Genomic DNA, 16166 nt, shown 5'->3' on the forward strand with positions numbered 1-16166 from the left:
CCCATGTCTGGGCCTCTCTCTGGCATGTGGGCCTCCTCTTGTGTCTGGGCCTCATCTCATGTATGGGCTTCTCTTCCCATCTCTGTGTCTCTCTCTCTCCTTGTGTCTGCACCTCTCCTCATGTCTGGGCCTTTCTGTCCCGTGCCTGGTCCTCGTCTCATGTCTGGGCTTTTCTATCCCATGTCGGGCCTCTGCTCATGTCTGGGCCTTTCTATCCCCTGTGTCTGGGCCTTTCTTCTTATGTGTTGGTCTCTCTTTGTGTCTGGGCCTCTCTTCTCATGTCTGGGCCTTTCTATCCCATGTCTGGGCCTCGCTTCATGTCTCTCTCCCGTATCTTGGCCTCTTTCTCTCCTCATGTATGGGCATCTCTCCCTCTCCTCATGTCTGGGCATCTCTCTCCCTGCTGCTTTGCCGACCCTTTCCTCTGTCGGGCCCGGCTTCTCGTTGTGTCTTGGCCTCTCTCTCTCCCCCCACGGCTGGGTTGGTCCGTCCCTGAGCCTGGGCCTGTCTCTGTTTTTCTCTGCGTGTCCGGTCTGGCACTGCGAAGGCACCTGTGGAAATCCTGCCTGAGTTTTGGACTCCCTTTGTGGGGAGGTGAGAGAGCTTTCAGACACTCCCAATGGCCCTGAGCCAGAGAGCCGAGCCCAGATGAGAGACTGGAAACGGAAAAGGGCATGGTTCCACTCCCGACGCCCAGGGGCGAACAATTCAGGTCCAGCAGGGAGGGTCTCAATTTGCCCCTCTGGGACATTTATTGTCAAACTTGGTCTCTCCTCGTGTGGAAGGACTCGAGAGAGAGAGAGAGAGCTTTGATAACCGTCACCGTCATCTGTCCAACTTCAGGACAGTCAAAACAGTAAGGTTGCCTGGGACACCTTCTGTAGAGCCATCGGCGAGTATCACAGCCACCAGAATCCACGTCGAGGACAACCCCGTCCCGGATATGGCGTATCTGGAAACGGATCTCGTCGCCACAGCTTTGGCGACCCTTGTCCGCAGGGATTTCTTTTCACCGAGTGCCTCGCCTGGAGTCCTGTCGGATAAAAATCAGGGTTGGGGGGGGCGCGGGGAGAGAAAAACGGGGGCACGCCGAGAGTCGAAATCAGAAATCCTAACCGAGTCTCTGTAGAAGTGACAATTTTCCGTTACCCGGATTCGATCCTTTACCGATTTAGCCCTCTCTTGGGAAGGTTTTCTAAAACGGGTTGGAGGTGGCTTTGTTTTGGGGTGGGACAGGGACTGTGTCCGACCCGATTAACTTGTCTCTACCCTAGCACTTGGAACAGTGCTTAGCACATAGGAAGCGCTTAACGGGTACCATGAGAAGCTGCATGATGTAGTGGCTAGAGCCCGGGCCTGGGAATCAGAAGGTTGTGGTTTCTAATCCCGGCTCCGCCACCTGTCTGCTGTGTGACCTTGGGCAAGTCACTACTCTGGGCCTCTGTTACCTCGTCTGTAAAGATTGAGACTGTGAGCCCCGCGTGGGACAGGGACTGCGTCCAACCCGATTTGCTTGAATGCACCCCAGCGCTTAGTACAGGGCCCGGTGCATAGCGTTTAACCAATACCCCAATTATGATTATTACAGCGGTTGGCCCGTAGCAAACGCTTGATAAAGAGCGCCTGGGCTACCAGTGGCCACACGGCAGGACGGGGATTACGCGATACCTTCTGGGAGGCCGACACGGCTCGCTGCTCGGTTTCGTTCAGCCGGCTCTGAAGACGTCCGATTTTCATCTGATGCTCCGCCGACAACTTTTCACTCTGTGGACGGGACACGGCAGGTTGGTCACCCGAGTCCATCGGACTTATTGAGCGCTGACCGGGTGGCGTGCCCCGTACTAAGCGCTTGGGGGGAGGACGACTTAACTGACGCGGTCCCTGCCCGCAGCGAGCTTACGGTCTAGCGTCCAGGTTCAGCCCCTCTGACGAACAGACTTCCGTGGGTGGTGGAGGTAAGTGCTCTAATTGATCATCATCATCAATCGTATTTATTGAGTGCTTACTATGTGCAGAGCACTGTACTAAGCGCTTGGGAAGTCCACAGTCCCTACCCAACAGCGGGCTCACAGTCTAAAAGGGGGAGACAGAGAACAAAACCAAACATACTAATAAAATAAAATTGATATTTTAATAGCATTTGTTAAGCGCTCACCACGTGCCAATGGACACAAGCTTAGTCGGTTGGACACAGTCCCTGTCCCACGTGGGGCTGAGAGGGGCCTAGTGAGTAGATCCCGAGCCTGGGTGGGAGTCGCAAGGACCTGGGTTCTAATCCGGGCTCTGCCACTTGTCTGCTGGGTGACCTTGAGCAAGTCGTCTCACTTCTCTGGGCCTCAGTTCCCTCCTCTGTAAAATGGGGATTAAGACTGTGAGCCCCATGCGGGACAGGGACTGTGTCCAACTTGATTAGCTTCTATCTACCCCAGCCCTGAGTACAGAAAGCCCTTAACAAATATTGTTATTTTTGTCACGGTTATTTTTATCGTCATCTCGTGTCTAACCCAATGTTCAGCCCATTGCTTGGCACCTAGCAGGCACTTAGCAAATATCAGGTTTAAGCAGCAGCATGGCATAGTAGATAGAGCCCGAGCCTGGGGGTCAGAAGGTCATGGGTTCCAATCCCTGCTCCGCCACTTGGCTGTGTGACCTCGGGCAATTGACTTGACTTCTCTGGGCCTCAGTTTCCTGCTCTGTAAAATGGAGATTGAGACTGTGAGCCCCAGAGGGGCAGGGACTGTGTCCAACTTGATTAGCTCAGATCTACCCCAGCGCTTAGTACAGTGCCTGGCACACGGTAAGCGCTTAAGAAACTCCCTGAAAAACAAAGGAAGAAAAGCAGAAATGGACACAGGTGAACTCCATCCCCATAGGCTTCGGAGGCGCTCCCAAGAAGGTCGTCCCTCTCAATTGGAAGCTCGTTGTGGGCAGAGAACATACCTGCTAATTCTATTGTATTGTGCTCATCCAAGCGCTTAGTACAGCGCGTAGGACTGTGTCCAACCCGATTTGCTTGTATCTATCCCAGCGCTTCGTACAGTGATTGGCACATAGTAAACGCTTAACAAATACCGTGATGATTATTCTTACTATTATTAAAAGGCCCTGCAAACAGTAAGCGCTCTGTAAATAGCAACGTGGTGCAATGGCTAGAGCACAGTCCTGGGAGTCAGAAGGTCTTGGGTTCTGATCCCGGCTCTGCCCCTTGTCTGCTGTGTGACCTTGGGCAAGTCGCTTCACTTCTCTGGGCCTCAGTTCCCTCGTCTGTAAAGTGGGGGTTAAGACTGTGAGCCCCACGTGGGACGACCCGATTACCTCGTATCTACCCCAGGGCTTAGAACAGTGCTTGGCACATAGTGAGCGCCTAACAAATACCGTCATTATCGTTACTGATCGACTGATGATTGAGGTCACCCTACCTCGATGGCCTTTTCCTTGGCTGTTTCCAGTTGAGAAATCAAATCCTGTGTGTGCAGTTTCTGATGACTCAGTTGACTTCTACCAAAGAGGAGAGACCAAGGACACTGATTAAGGCAGCAGAACGCTAACTTTTTTGGTTTGGTTTTATATTTACAATGTGCCAGGCATTGAACTAAGCACTGGGGTCAACACAAGCTAATCGGGTTGGACGCAGTCCCCGTCTCACGCGGGGCTCGCGGTCTTTATCTCCCTTTTACAGATAAGCTAAATCTGAAGCAACAGATAATGAATGTATCGATGGGAAATGCTTTTATTCATTCATTCAATCATATTTATTGAGCGTTTACTGTGTGCAGAGCACTGTACTAAGCGCTTGGGAAGTACAATTCAGCAAGAAATAGAGGCAATCCCTGTTCACAGTCTAGACTGTCAGCCCTATGTGAGACAGGGACTTTGTCAGACCTCATGATCTTGTATCTACCCCAATGCTTAGAACAATGCTTGGCACATAGTCAGCGCTTGACAAATTCCATCATTATCATCATTATTATTACTGGCAGCCCTTTGTCGTTTATCTCCTTCAGTGCTTAGTACAGTGCTTGGCTCATAGTAAGCACTTAACGACTACTACATTTATTCGATGGCATGTTGTATCAAGGCTGCAAGCTCAGTGTGGGCCGGGAATGTGTCTACCAACTCTGTTGCACTGTTCTCTCTCAAGCGCTCAGTACAGTGCTCTGCACACGGTATGAGCTCAGTAAGTACCACCGATTGATTTCTGGACCTCCCCAGAAGAAGTACAAGAAGTATCTTCTTGCAGTTCTTCACTGCCGAGAACACGAGACCTAGAAAGGTAAGCCACTTTGGGTTCTGTGGATAGAAATGTCGGCCACATGACAGAGTCTTAATAATAATAATAACAATAATGGCATTTATTAAGCGCTTACTACGTGCACAGCACTGTTCTAAGCACCGGGGAGGTTACGAGGTGATCAGGTTGTCCCTCATGGGGCTCACAGTCTTCATCCCCATTTTACAGATGAGGGAACTGAGGCCCGGAGAAGTGAAGTGACTTGCCCAAGGTCACACAGCTGACAAGTGGCGGAGCCGGGATTTGAACCCATGACCTCTGACTCCAAAGCCCGGGCTCTTTCCTACTGAGCCACGCTGCTTCTCTGATAAGAGTCTTATTTTAGCCATACGAACAGAGGCAGCGTGATCTGGCGGAAAGAACTTGGGCCCGGTGGGGGTCAGAGGACCTGGGTTCTAATTTCAGCTTTTCCACCTCTTTCTTTATAAATATGGTATGTGTTAAGCGCTTACTACTAAGCACCGGCTCGATAAAACCAACTCAGGTTGGACACGGTCCATGTCCCACACGGGGCTCACGGTATTTTTTATTCCACGGTTTTTAAGTGCTTACTATGTGCCAGGAACTGTACTAAGTGTTGGGGTAGATTGGACACAGTCCATGTCCCACTTGGGGCTCCCCCACAACCTTCAAAGCTTTATTGAAGACACACCTCCTCCAAGAGGCCTTCCCTGTCTAAGCTTTCATTTCCTCTTGTCCCGATCCCTTTTGCGTCGCCCTGACTTGCTCCCTTTACTCGTCCCCGCTCCCAGCCCCACAGCACTTAGGTACAGATCCGTACCTATTTTATTTATTCATTTATTCATTTATTTATTTGTATTCATTTCTGTCTTCCCCTCGAGGCTGTGAGCTTCTTGTGTGCAGGGAATATGTCTGTTCACTGTTATATTGTACTCTCCCAAGCGTTTAGTACAGTGCCCTGCCCGCCATACGCGCTCAATAAATACAATATATTGATTGATACAGAGCTGGGATCAGGACCTGGGTCTTTCTGATTCCCAGGCCCGGGCTCTATCCACTAGGCCGTGCTGCTTTTCTAGGGCTGGATCCCTCAGACCACTGGCAAAAGTGCGGAAAGACTGGAAAATGGGGATAAAGACTGTGAGCCCCATGTGGGAAATGGACTGCGTCCAACCCGATTAGCTTGTATCTACCCCAGAGTTTAGTACAGTTCCTGGCTGATAATAAGCGCTCAACAAATACCATTTTTTAAAAAAAGTGGCAGTATTTAATGAACACGTACTCTGTGGTGTGCGGGGCGCTTGGGTGAGGACAAAAGAGGTGGCAGACAGTATTCCTGCCATCAAAGCGTTTACAGTCTATCCTGAGCACAGCACTGTACTACAGTACCATTGAGTTGGTAGACATGATCCCTGCCCTCAAGGAGCTGACAGTCTACTGTGTGCAAAGCTCTGGACTGCGTACTTGGGAGAGTCCAATAGAGTTGGTAGACACCATTCCTGTCCTCAAGGAGCTTCCAGTCTACTACTGTGTACAAAGCACTATACTGAGCACTTGGGAGGGTACAGTAGAGTTAGCGGATACCATCCCTGTCCTCAAGGAGCTTCCTGTCTACTGTCTGCACAGCTCTACGCCATCACCACCACCACTACTACTACTCGTACTGCTCAGGGGGGCGTTCAGTAGATTCATAATAATAATAATGGTTTTTGTTAAGCACTTACTATGTGCCAAACACTGTTGTAAGCGTTGGGAGAGAGAGAAGCAGCGTGGGTCAGTGGAAAGAGCCCGGGCTTGGGAGTCAGAGGTCGTGGGTTCAAATCCCGACTCCGCCGCTTGTCAGCTGTGTGACTTTGGGCAAGTCACTTAACTTCTCTGGGCCTTAGTTACCCCATCTGTAAAATGGGGATTAAGATTGTGAGCCCCACGTGGGACAACCTGATCCCTGAGTATTCTCCCCAGCGCTTAGAACATTGCTTTGCACATAGTAAGCGCTTAAAAAAGACCAAAATTATTATTATTATTATTATTATTGTTATTATTATAGAAGCTGATCAGGTTGTCCCAGGTCGATCGTATGTATTGCGCTTAGTACTTAAGCACATAGTACAGTGCTCTGCACACAGTAAGCGCTCAATAAATACGATTGATGATGATGTATTGATCGGGGGGGGGATCACAGTCCTAATCCCCATTTTACAGATGAGGTAACTGAGGCACAGAGAAGTTAAGTGACTGCCCAAAGTCACACAGCTGACAAGTGGCGGAGCCAGAATTAGAACCCACAACCTCTGACTCCCAAGCCCGGACTCTTTCCATTAAGTCACACTGCTTCTCCAATGCATTCATTCAATGAATTCATTCTATCATTTATTGAGTGTTTCCTGTGTTCAGAGCACTTTACTTAAGCACTAGGAAGGTACAATTCAGCAACAGAGAGACAATCCCTGCCCACACTGGGCTTACAGTCTAGAAGGGGATACCATCACACTACTACTACTGCACCCAGGGAGCACTCTAGCAGTCTCTCTAGACCGGACGCTCGTCATAGGCAGGGAATGTGTTTGTTTTTTGTCGCATTATACTCTCCCCAGTGCTTAGTATAGTGCTCTGTACACAACGCTCAATAAGTACGGTTGACTGGCCCTAGACTGTACACCCGTTAGGGGCGGGGAATGTGTCTGCTAATTCCGTTGTCCTCTCCCAAGCGCTTGCTGCGGTGCTCAGTAAATCCCGCTGAATGATTAATACGTTATTATCAAGTGCCGTCGAGTCGTCTCTGATTCATAGCGACTCTAGGGCTATATTTTCTCTCTAAATATGAGGATAGGATAGATGCCATAATCCATAACCTCGCTAACGGTTCTTCTTTTATCGCTGTCATGGTTTCTATCTATCTAGCTGGTTGTGGTTATGGTTGTACATATTTATTACTCTATTTATTTTACTTGTACATATCTATCCTATTTATTTTATTTTGTTGGTATGTTTGGTTTTGTTCTCTGTCTCCCCTTTTAGACTGTGAGCCCACTGTTGGGTAGGGACTGTCTCTATGTGTTGCCAATTTGTACTTCCCAAGCGCTTAGTACAGTGCTCTGCACATAGTCAGCGCTCAATAAATACGATTGATGATGATGATGATGATGATCTAGCTGCAGGTCTGCCTCTTCCACGTTTTCCTTGGGCTTTTCCTAGCATTAGTGTCTTCTCCAGAGACTCAGTCCTCCTGTGGATGTGTCCAAAACATGCTAGTCTAAGTCATTTGGCCTTCCCAAGAGCACATTGCTCCGAGACTCATTTGTTTGTTTTTCAGGCAGTCCACGGTGTTCGCAAAAGCCTTTCCAGCACCACACTTCAAAAGAATCACTGCTCTTTCCGCCCCAGAACGAAAAAGACAAAAGGTAACGAGTGGTGTCACTGACTTGAGATGACCGATCCTGGCTTCGGCCGACTCGGTGAGCTTCTTGGTTTCGTCCTTCCAGCGGTTGGTGGCTTTCTGCTGGGCCACTAAGAGACGTCTCAGCTCCGCGGTGGAGCTTCGGTGGCTCTCTTCCATCTCGTGCAGCTGCGCCTCAAGTCCGCGTTCCTTCACCGAATGCTCGTGCTCGAGGGCGCTGATCTGGGGGATGGTGTCAATATGCCTCAGTTTCCTCAGTTTGAGAGAGAGAGAGAAAGTGCGTGTGTGTGTGTGTGTGTGTGTGAGAGAGACAAAGTAAGAGAGAGCAAAGGGTCTGGGTGTTAGAGTGTTCTGGACTTCGGTACGGAGGTTGTTGCTAGTTGTGTATGGGAGGCAGGGAAAATAAGGTTTGGTGAATACATATGTGGGCGAGCACATATGTGAGAGCACACAGGTGGATAACACACTTGTTTGTGAATCTAGAGAGGCACAGGGGTGTTTACTCCCCATTTTACACAGGAGGGAACTGAGGCACGGATAAGTGACGTGACCTGGCCGAGGTCACACGGCTGTAAAGGAGTAGAGCCAGGATTAGAGCCCAGCTCCTCCGACACCCAGGCCCGTGCCCGTCCACCAGGCCGCCCTGCTCAATTGAATTCTCCCAGGGGTCTAGTTCAGTGCTCTGCATAGAGTCACAAGCGCTCAGTAGGTACAACCGATTGACTGGCTCCTCAATATGCTTGAACTTTCCCTGTATGTAATAATAATAATGATGGCATTTGTTAAGCGCTTACTATGTGCAAAGCACTGTTCTAAGCGCTGGGGGGGATACAAGGTGATCAAGTTGTCCCACGTGGGGCTCACAGTCTTAATCCCCATTTTTACAGATGAGGTCACTGAGGCTCCGAGAAGTGAAGTGACTTGCCCAAGGTCACACAGCAGACTTGTGGTGGAGCTGGGATTAGAACCCATGACCTCTGACTCCAAAGCCCGGGCTCTTTCCACTGAGCCACACTGCTTCTCAGATCTCAGATGTAGATCTGTCCACGCTGTCCAATGCCACAGGAATTTTCTGATGAGCGGACTGGGAATAATTTTAAATCCTCAGGCAGGCAGTCGTATTTACGGAACGCTTACCGTGTCCACAGCGCTGTACTAAGCGCTTGGAAGAGTACAGTGTAACAATATATCGGATACATTCCCAGCCCACGATGAGCTTACAGTCGTGTTCTGATTTTCTTGCTCCGTATTTCCTCTTTCAAGGTACATCAATCAATCAGTGGTACGTTTTTTGTGATTTTTTCACTGGCCTGGAATGCCCTCCCTCTTCATGTCCGACAGATGATCACTCTCCCCGCCTCCAAAGCCTTATTGAAGGCCCATCTCCTCCGAGAGGCCTTCCCTGACTGAGCCCTCCTTTCCTCTTCTCCCACTCCCTTCTACGTCACCCTACTCGCTCCCTTTATTCATCCCCCGTCCCAGCCGCGCAGCACTTTTGTACGTATCTGCCATTTATTCATTTCTATTAATGTCTGTCTCTCCCTGTTCTGTTGTCATCATCATCATCATCAATCATATTTATTGAGCGCTTACTATGTGCAGAGCACTGTACTAAGCGCTTGGGAAGTACAAATTGGCAACATATAGAGACAGTCCCTACCCAACAGTGGGCTCACCGTCTAAAAGGGGAAGACAGAGAACAAAACCAAACATACTAACAAAATAAAATAGAATAGATATGTACAAGGAAAATAAATAAATAGAGTAATATTGTCCTCTCCCAAGTGCTCAGTACAGCGCTCTGCACACAGTGAGCTCTTAATAAATCCCACTAATTGATTACTCTGTGTCAAGTGCTGTTCTTCTAAGCGCTGGGGTAGACATAAATTAATTAGTTTGGAAACGGTCCCTGTCCCATACGGGGCTCTCGGTCTAAGTATTTCTAGAGCGCTTACTGTATGCAGTGCTTGGGAGAGGATGAGACGGCGGAGTTCCCTGCCCACAAGGAGCTTCCAGTCTAAGAGTGAATGGGTGAATGAATGAATGAATAAGAGGCCTTTCCTTTAGTGGCCCTGGAGCTGGAGGGAGTTCCTGAGCCCCCGTTGGGTACGGTGCACTGTGCTGAGCACTTGGGCGAGAGCCAAGCTGACCTGTGAGACCCCCCCCCCACCCCTCAGCTCGGTCAATCAATCGTATTTATTGAGCGCTTACTGTGTGCAGAGCACTGTACTAAGCGCTTGGGAAGTACAAGTTGGCAACATATAGAGACAGTCCCTACCCAACAGTGGGCTCACAGTCCTGGCGATACCTTCAACGTGGCTTTGCGCTGGGCTTCCAGGGCGCTCCTCCTCAGCTCCTCCGCCTCCCCCTGCAGCTGCCGGTTCTCCTGCTGAAGCTGGAGTCGCTGCTCACTGACGCCGCGACAGTGCTCGCGCTCCGCCTCCAGCGCGCTCCGCAGCTGCCCCGTCGCTTCCCGGCTGCGGGAGGCCTCTTCCTCGGAACTGGAGGGAGGGAGAGGACGGGAAAACCCCGGGGGACCCACGGGGATTTCGTTTCTTGTGCGTTTTTCTCCTCTTTCCCAAGCTGGGTCGTTGGCAAGAGGTAGGGAGGGAAAACGGTCCGCCAGGAATCGTGTCTGGCCTGGCAAACGGCAGGACTGCCCAGCCCCAACCCATCCATCAGTCAATCGTATTTACTGAGCGCTTACTGTGTACGGAGTGTCGTGCTCCGTGCTTGGCTGAGGGCGACAGTATTAATAATAATAGTAATAATGTTGGTATTTGTTAAGCGCTTACTATGTGCAAAGCACTGTCCTAAGCGCTGAGGGGAACACAAGGAGATGAGGTTGTCCCGTGTGGGGCTCACAGTCTTAATCCCCATTTTACAGATGAGGGAACTGACGAACAGAAAAGTGAAGTGACTTGCCCGAGGTCACACAGCACACATGTGGGGGAGGCGGAATTCGAACCCGTGACCTCCGACTCCCAAGCCCGCGCTCTTTCCACTGAGCCACGCTGCTTCTTAGTAGATATTACTAGTATTATTAGTAGTATACTATTATTAGTAGTAGTAATAGTAGTATACTACTAGTAGTATATACCACGATATACTACTATGATATATTAGTATATCATATCTACTAATACTGCTAATAATAGTAGTATACTACTAGTAGTATATACTAGTAGTATACTACTATTATTAGCAGTATTAGTAGATATGATCCCTGTCCTCGAAGAGCGTCCAGTCTGCCGTGGACAGAGCACTGGACTGAGCGCTTGGGAGAGGGTCACAGAAGACACCGATCCCCGCCACCGAGCAGCGTCCAGTCTACTGTGGGCGGACCACTGGACTGAGCGCTTGGGAGAGGACGACAGATTAAGTAGACGGGATCCCGGCTGGCAGCCCACCTGTGTGCAGGACACTGTACTGAGCGCCGGGGAGGGGACCGAAGCATTAGCCCTCAAGGAGCTCGCATCCTAGCAGGGAAGACAGGGATGAAGAAGTTACTGGTAGGGGGAAAAGGACGGCAATCCGGGGAGAAGGGTCTTTACGGGGGACGCCGGGGAGGGGCTCTCAGTACTAGGGGCTGAGGACTCAAAGTGATTGATGAGGCAAGAGTCGGGGAAAGAGCGAGCGGGTATACTCATCATCATCATCAATCATATTTATTGAGCGCTTACTATGTGTAGAGCACTGTACTAAGCGCTTGGGAAGTACAAATTGGCAACATATAGAGACAGTCCCTACCCAACAGTGGGCTCACAGTCTAAAAGGGGGAGACAGAGACCAAACATACTAACAAAATAAAATAAATAGAATAGATATGTACAAATAAATAAAATAAATAAATAAATAGAGTTAAAAAATATGTACAAACATATATACATATATACAGGTATACTCCCTTTACTATCCTCTCCCAAGCGCTCAGTACAGTAGACTGGAAGCTCCTTCCAAACTGTGAGCCCTTGGTTGGGTAGGGATTGTCTCTATTTGTTGCCGAATTATGTTGCCGATTTGTACTTCCCAAGTGCTTAGCACAGTAAGCGCTCAATAAATACGGCTGAATGAATTGTACTTTCCAAGCGCTTAGTACAGTGCTCTGCGCACAATAAGTGCTCAGTTCATATGATTGAATAAACGATCGTGTCTGTTGTTCTCTTCCAAATGGTCAGTCCAGTGCTCTGTACGCAGCACACTGTCAGCTCCTTGTGAGCAGGGACCCGTCTACTCCCCCTTTTGTCCTTTCCCAAGCGTTCAGTACAGTGCTCTGCACTGTCAGTAGATTGTCCGTTTCTCCAAGACAGGGATCGTGGCTATTAACTCTTTTGCTTTCCCAAGCGTTCAGTCCAGTGCTCTGCACACAGTAGCCTGGTAACTCCTTGAGGGCAGGGAGGGTGTCTACTCTATTATCCCCTCCAAAGCGTTCAGTATAGTGTTCTACACATAGTAGACTGTCAGTTCCCTGGGGGCTGGGATCGTATCTACTAACTACTAATTTTATTGTCCTCCCCGAAGCTCTGCCCACAGCAGACGACCCAGAAATGCCAGTGAGTGATGCAGGCGAACAACCGAGAAAACCGTCCTTGACCGGAAGTGAGGCAGAAAGTAATAATAATAATAATAACTGTGGTATCTGTTAAGCGCTTACTCTGTGCCAGGCGCTATAGTAAGCACTGGGGTGGATACAAGAAGCGTGGCTCAGTGGAAAGAGCCCGGGCTTTGGAGTCAGTGGTCATGGGTTCAAATTCCGGCCCCGCCAATTGTCAGCTGTGTGACTTTGGGCAAGTCACTTAACTTCTCTGGGCCTCAGTTCTCTCATCTGTAAAATGGGAATTGACTGTGAGCCCTCTGTGGGACAACCTGATTACCTTGTAACCTCCCCAGCGCTTAGAACAGTGCTTTGCACATAGTAAGCGCTTAATAAATGCTATTATTATTATTATTAGAGCAGTGCTTTGCACATAATAAGCGCTTAATAAATGCCATCATTATTATTATTATTATTATTACAAGCAAATCAGGTTGGACACAGTCCCTGTTCCACGTGGGGCTCACGGTCTCCATCCCTGTTGGACAGACAAGGTAACTGAGGCCAAGGGAAGTGAAGTGACTTGCACAAGGTCACCCAGCCGGCAAGTGGTGGAGCCGGGATTAGAACCCATGACCGAGGCGAGGCCAAGGGGCGGGAATAATAATAATAATACTATTTGGGTTTTTTGTGGGTTTTTTTGATGGCATTTATTAAGTGCTGACTACGTGCAAGGCACTGTTCTAAGCGCCGGGGAGGTTACAAGGTGATCAGGTTGTCCCACGGGGGGCTCACAGTTTTAATCCCCATTTTTCAGATGAGGTAACTGAGGCACAGATATGGATATGTGGGGCCGGGTGAGGGAGGCGGCCCGAGGCCGGCACTTACTTGATCTCCAGTTGCCGCATTTTCACGAGGGCCGTCTGGAGCTTGAGCTGCAGGTCGTCTCTGGCCCGTTCGACGAGCAGACATCTCCGCTGCGACTCTTCCAGCCTCCTGTCGGCCCCTCCGTTGCCCGGCCCTTCCTGGCACCTCTGCGGAACACCCGTCCCTTTCTTCAAATGACGCTCGTTAAGTGCTTACTATATGCCAGGCGCCGTACTGAGCACTGGGGTGGATCCAAACTAATCAGGTCGGACCCAGCCCCCGCCCGTCCGTGCCACCTGGGCTCCCAGTCTTCATCCCCATTTTGCAGATGAGGGAACTGAGGCCCAGAGAAGTGAAGTGACTTGCTCAAGGTCACCCAGCAGGGACGTGGCGGGGCCAGGATGAGGACCCAGGTCCTTCTGACTGCCAGGCCTGGGCTCTAGCCATTAGGGCACGGCAGATCGGGGCCGGAGCTGGAATTAGAACCCTTGACCCCCTGACTTGGTAGGCCACACTGCCTCTCACTTCCTCAAAGCCCGTCCCAAACAGGCCAAGAATATCCTGCCTATTCTTGGCCTAGTGGTGAGGGCCCAGGCCAGGGAATCAGAAGGACCTGGGTTCTAATTCCGGCTTTGCACTCCTCTGCTGTGCGACCTTGAGCAAGTCACTTCACTTCCCTTTGTCCTCATCGGTCAAATGGGGGTGACAACCGTGAGCCCCAAGTGGGACAGGGACTGTGTCCAACCTATCCCAGCGCTTAGCACAGTGCCTGGCACATAGTGAGCACTGAACAAATACCATTACTATTATTAGTACAGCTTTCAGAAACTCCGTGGCCAGCGGCCCAAAAGGAGTAAAGCAACTTAGCGAGCGCCCGTTGGGTGCGGTGCGCTTTACTGAGCGCCCGGGGAAGTTGCGAGCTCCCTTTCCCGCTTCACCTTTCCGAGTTCGTCTTCCAGGGTCCGCTTCTCCCGGCCGAGCCGCTCGATCTGGTCTTGCTTCTCGCCGCACTTCTGGGGAATGAAGGCCACGCGGACGGTTATTCCCTTCGAGGTAGGAGGGGCTCGGGGGACTCTCAAATCCCGCTCGGGATCTTAAGGGAGACGGTCACCATCCCTGAGTGGTGGCTAGAGCCCAGGCCTTGAAGCCAGAAGGCCCTGGGTTCGAATCCCGGCTCCGCCACTTCTCTGCTGGGTGACCTTGGGCAAGTCGCTTCACTTCTCTGGGCCTCAGTTCCCTCACATGTCAAATGGGGGTAAGACTGAGCCCCACGTGGGACGTAGGCTTTGTCCAACCCGAGTAGCTCGTACCTATCCCGGCACTTAGTACAGTGCTTGGCACGTAGGAAGCACCTCACAAATAACGTAAAAAAAAAAAAAAAAGTGTTCCGGAATAAAAGCCAGGGATGTTACAGCAAGGAGGGTCAGTTCATTCGTTCAGTCGTATTTATTGAGCGCTCACTGTGTGCAGAGCACTGTACTAAGCGCTTGGGAAGGACAAGCTGGCAACATTTGGAGGTGGTAGCAGGCTAGGAAGCTGTTGGAACTATTTCAGATGTACTCAAAAAGCGACATTATCTAGCAGAAAGAACCCGTGTCGGCGGGTTCTCATCCTGGCTTTGCCATGTGACCATCGGCAAGTTTTCTTTTTTAATACAGTATTCGTTGAGTGCTATGTGCCAGACACTGTACTTAGCGCCGGGGTCGATCTCATCTCCTCAGGTTGGGCCCAGTCCCTGTCCCCCATGGGTCTCCCCGTCTTCACCCCCATTTTTCAGATGAGGGAACTGAGGCTGAGAGAAGTGAAGTGACTTGCCCAAGGTCACCCAGCACCCTTCTGCCGCCCGGGGCCTGGGTTCTAGCCCCTCTTTCGCTGAGCAGGATGGCTACCGTGTGCGCCCTGGGGTGGAGGAGGAGTGGGGGGCTTGGGGGAGGTTCGTCCACCTACCATCTCCAGGTCGGAGATTTCTTCGGTCAGCCGCGCGATCTGCCCGTTGAACAGCTTTCTTGTGTTCTCCACCTGCCAGGCCGGAGATGTGCCCAAGTTAGGGTTGCACAGATTGAAGTCTGGGGGGTGGAGGGGGGCGAGAGGGGCAGTGGAGGTGTCTAGTGTGCTTCTGTGGGGTCGATCGGGCGCCTATTGCAGTGTGCTGCGCTCAGTACAGAGCACTACGCTCAGTAGGTGCTCAATAAATCACATGACTGCTACTACCAGGCGTTTAGTACTGTGCACTGGGTTTAATAAATCCTCAGTAGATAACCAGACTCCTACCCATACTACCCCCTCTCCTAGGAGTTTAGTACAGTGCGGTTTCAGGGTAGTTTGACTAGCAGTCATGCGATTAAATGAAAATGAATGTTATTTCCTGGGCATATACTAATAATAATGATGGCATTTATTAAATGCCTACTATGTGCAAAGCACTGTTCTAAGCGCTAGGGAGGTTACAAGGTGATCAGCTTGTCCCACTGGGGGGACTCACAGTCTTAATCCCCATTTTACAGATGAGGTCACTGAAGCACAGAGAAGTTAATAATAATAATAATAATAATATAATGGCATTTATTAAGCACTTACTATGTGCAAAGCACTGTTCTAAGCCCTGGACTTGCCCAAAGTCACACAGCTGACAATTGGCGGAGCTGGGATTTGAACCCATGATCTCTGACTCCAAAGCCCGGGCTTTTTCCACTGAGACACGCAGCTTGCACTGTACTAACAGCCTGGTAGTAGTAATGTAATAATAATGTGTGGTATTTTTTAAGCGCTTACTATGTGCCAGGTACTGTGCTAAGCGCTGGGGTGGATACAGGTAAATCGGGTTGGACACGGTCCCTGTCCCACGCGGGGCTCACAGTCTTAGTCCCCATTTTATAGATGAGGTCACTGAGGCACGGAGAATCAATCAATCATATTTATTGAGCGCTTACTGTGTGCAGAGCACTGTACTAAGCGCTTGGGATGTGAAGTGACTTGCCCAGGGTCACCCAGCAGACAAGTGGTGGAGCGAGGATTAGAACCCAGGTCCTTCTGACTCCCAGGGGCCATGCTCTATCCACTATACCATGCTGCTTCACAATGTTACCAGCCGTCATGTTGTTTACTGAACGTATACT

The 16166-nt window shown here is 50.2% G+C and overlaps 1 protein-coding gene across 1 annotated transcript in view; it reads right to left on the bottom strand.

The window, feature by feature from the left end:
* Positions 1 to 809: 809 nt before the first annotated feature.
* SCLT1 (sodium channel and clathrin linker 1) overlaps positions 810 to 16166 on the bottom strand; it is a 47761-nt gene continuing 32404 nt past the window's right edge. Inside the window, exons 13-20 of the mRNA XM_038748095.1 lie at positions 14998 to 15069; positions 13989 to 14063; positions 13072 to 13217; positions 9958 to 10150; positions 7675 to 7871; positions 3420 to 3498; positions 1669 to 1764; positions 810 to 1033 (exon numbers count right to left, since the gene is read on the bottom strand). Of these exons, the coding sequence (XP_038604023.1) occupies positions 1010 to 1033; positions 1669 to 1764; positions 3420 to 3498; positions 7675 to 7871; positions 9958 to 10150; positions 13072 to 13217; positions 13989 to 14063; positions 14998 to 15069 (882 nt within the window). The 3' untranslated portion in view covers positions 810 to 1009. The remainder of the gene's footprint in view (positions 1034 to 1668; positions 1765 to 3419; positions 3499 to 7674; positions 7872 to 9957; positions 10151 to 13071; positions 13218 to 13988; positions 14064 to 14997; positions 15070 to 16166) is intronic.

Source organism: Tachyglossus aculeatus, chromosome 6 (assembly GCF_015852505.1).
Source record: "Tachyglossus aculeatus isolate mTacAcu1 chromosome 6, mTacAcu1.pri, whole genome shotgun sequence".
Classification (NCBI taxonomy): domain Eukaryota; kingdom Metazoa; phylum Chordata; class Mammalia; order Monotremata; family Tachyglossidae; genus Tachyglossus; species Tachyglossus aculeatus.